A 928-nucleotide genomic window follows, 5' to 3' on the forward strand; every position below is an offset into this window, starting at 1 on the left:
GTCGCCACGCCCAGCCCCGCCGCCGGAAGCAGCGCCGCAGCATGGGCGCGCCGACGCCCCCCGTCGCGCTGGTCTAGTGCCCAGCGGGGAGGAGACACCCCCACGGGCCGGGCACGACCGCACCGGGTGGACCGCTGGACAGATGCACCCACTCACCACTCCAATCCGCCCCCCGCCCCATGAGAGCACTTCTTCCCCCGACGAAGGCACAGCCCTCACGCCCCCCAGAAGACACAAACTCACCTCCCTCTCCCCAACGAGGCATGGAGACCCCGCTCAACACGCCCCCTCTCCGCTATTTGCTCCCTTGGATGGCTCTGGGTCTACCCGTTTGGTGTTTGAGGAAGGGGACGCCCGCGCTTCCCTGCTTCGGGGCCAACCATGCCCACTCGCGCCCCCCAAGGGCGGGGGAACGCTCCAGTCCTGCCTGTGCTTGACAATCCCCAGGCCTGGAGCACATCCCCAGGCTGGCTCCTGGGGCGACGCCACGCCAGAGGGAGGGCTTAATTCGGGGAGGGCTAGCCCCGGGACTTGGGGCCAATAAGGGACCCCACCCCTTCCATGCTAATCTCACTGCCCAGTGAAGGGGAAGGGCAGCGAGGGGCAGGACCCCTGCTGCCCATGAGGGGTAGGGGGGTCCCCAACCCTTTCCGTGAAAGGGACCATGAGGAGTGGAAATCAAGACGTCCCCCTAAAGCCACCCATGGATGGAAGCTAAAGGGCTGGGGGAGCCAAGAGCCTGGGTCCCTCCTCACTACTATCTTAGGAGGGAGAAGGGATGGAGCAGGAGCAGGCTAAGGGGGCTGGGTATCGGCCTTGTAATTTATTGCTTTGTTCCCCAACAAGGGGACAGGGGTGGGCAGGGGCTTGGGGAGGGTGATTCAGGGTAGGGAAAGCCAAGGGTGGGAAGAGGGTGGGGTGGGGTGGG

At 65.7% G+C, this 928-nt stretch overlaps 1 protein-coding gene across 1 annotated transcript in view; it reads left to right on the forward strand.

Moving 5' to 3' along the window:
* AGAP2 (ArfGAP with GTPase domain, ankyrin repeat and PH domain 2) overlaps nt 1-77 on the forward strand; it is a 15,663-nt gene extending 15,586 nt beyond the window's left edge. Inside the window, exon 18 of the mRNA XM_023757938.1 lies at nt 15-77. Coding sequence (XP_023613706.1) covers nt 15-77 — 63 coding nt within the window. The remainder of the gene's footprint in view (nt 1-14) is intronic.
* Nucleotides 78-928: the final 851 nt, after the last annotated feature.

Source organism: Myotis lucifugus, unplaced genomic scaffold (assembly GCF_000147115.1).
Source record: "Myotis lucifugus unplaced genomic scaffold, Myoluc2.0 scaffold_119, whole genome shotgun sequence".
Lineage (NCBI taxonomy): Eukaryota > Metazoa > Chordata > Mammalia > Chiroptera > Vespertilionidae > Myotis > Myotis lucifugus.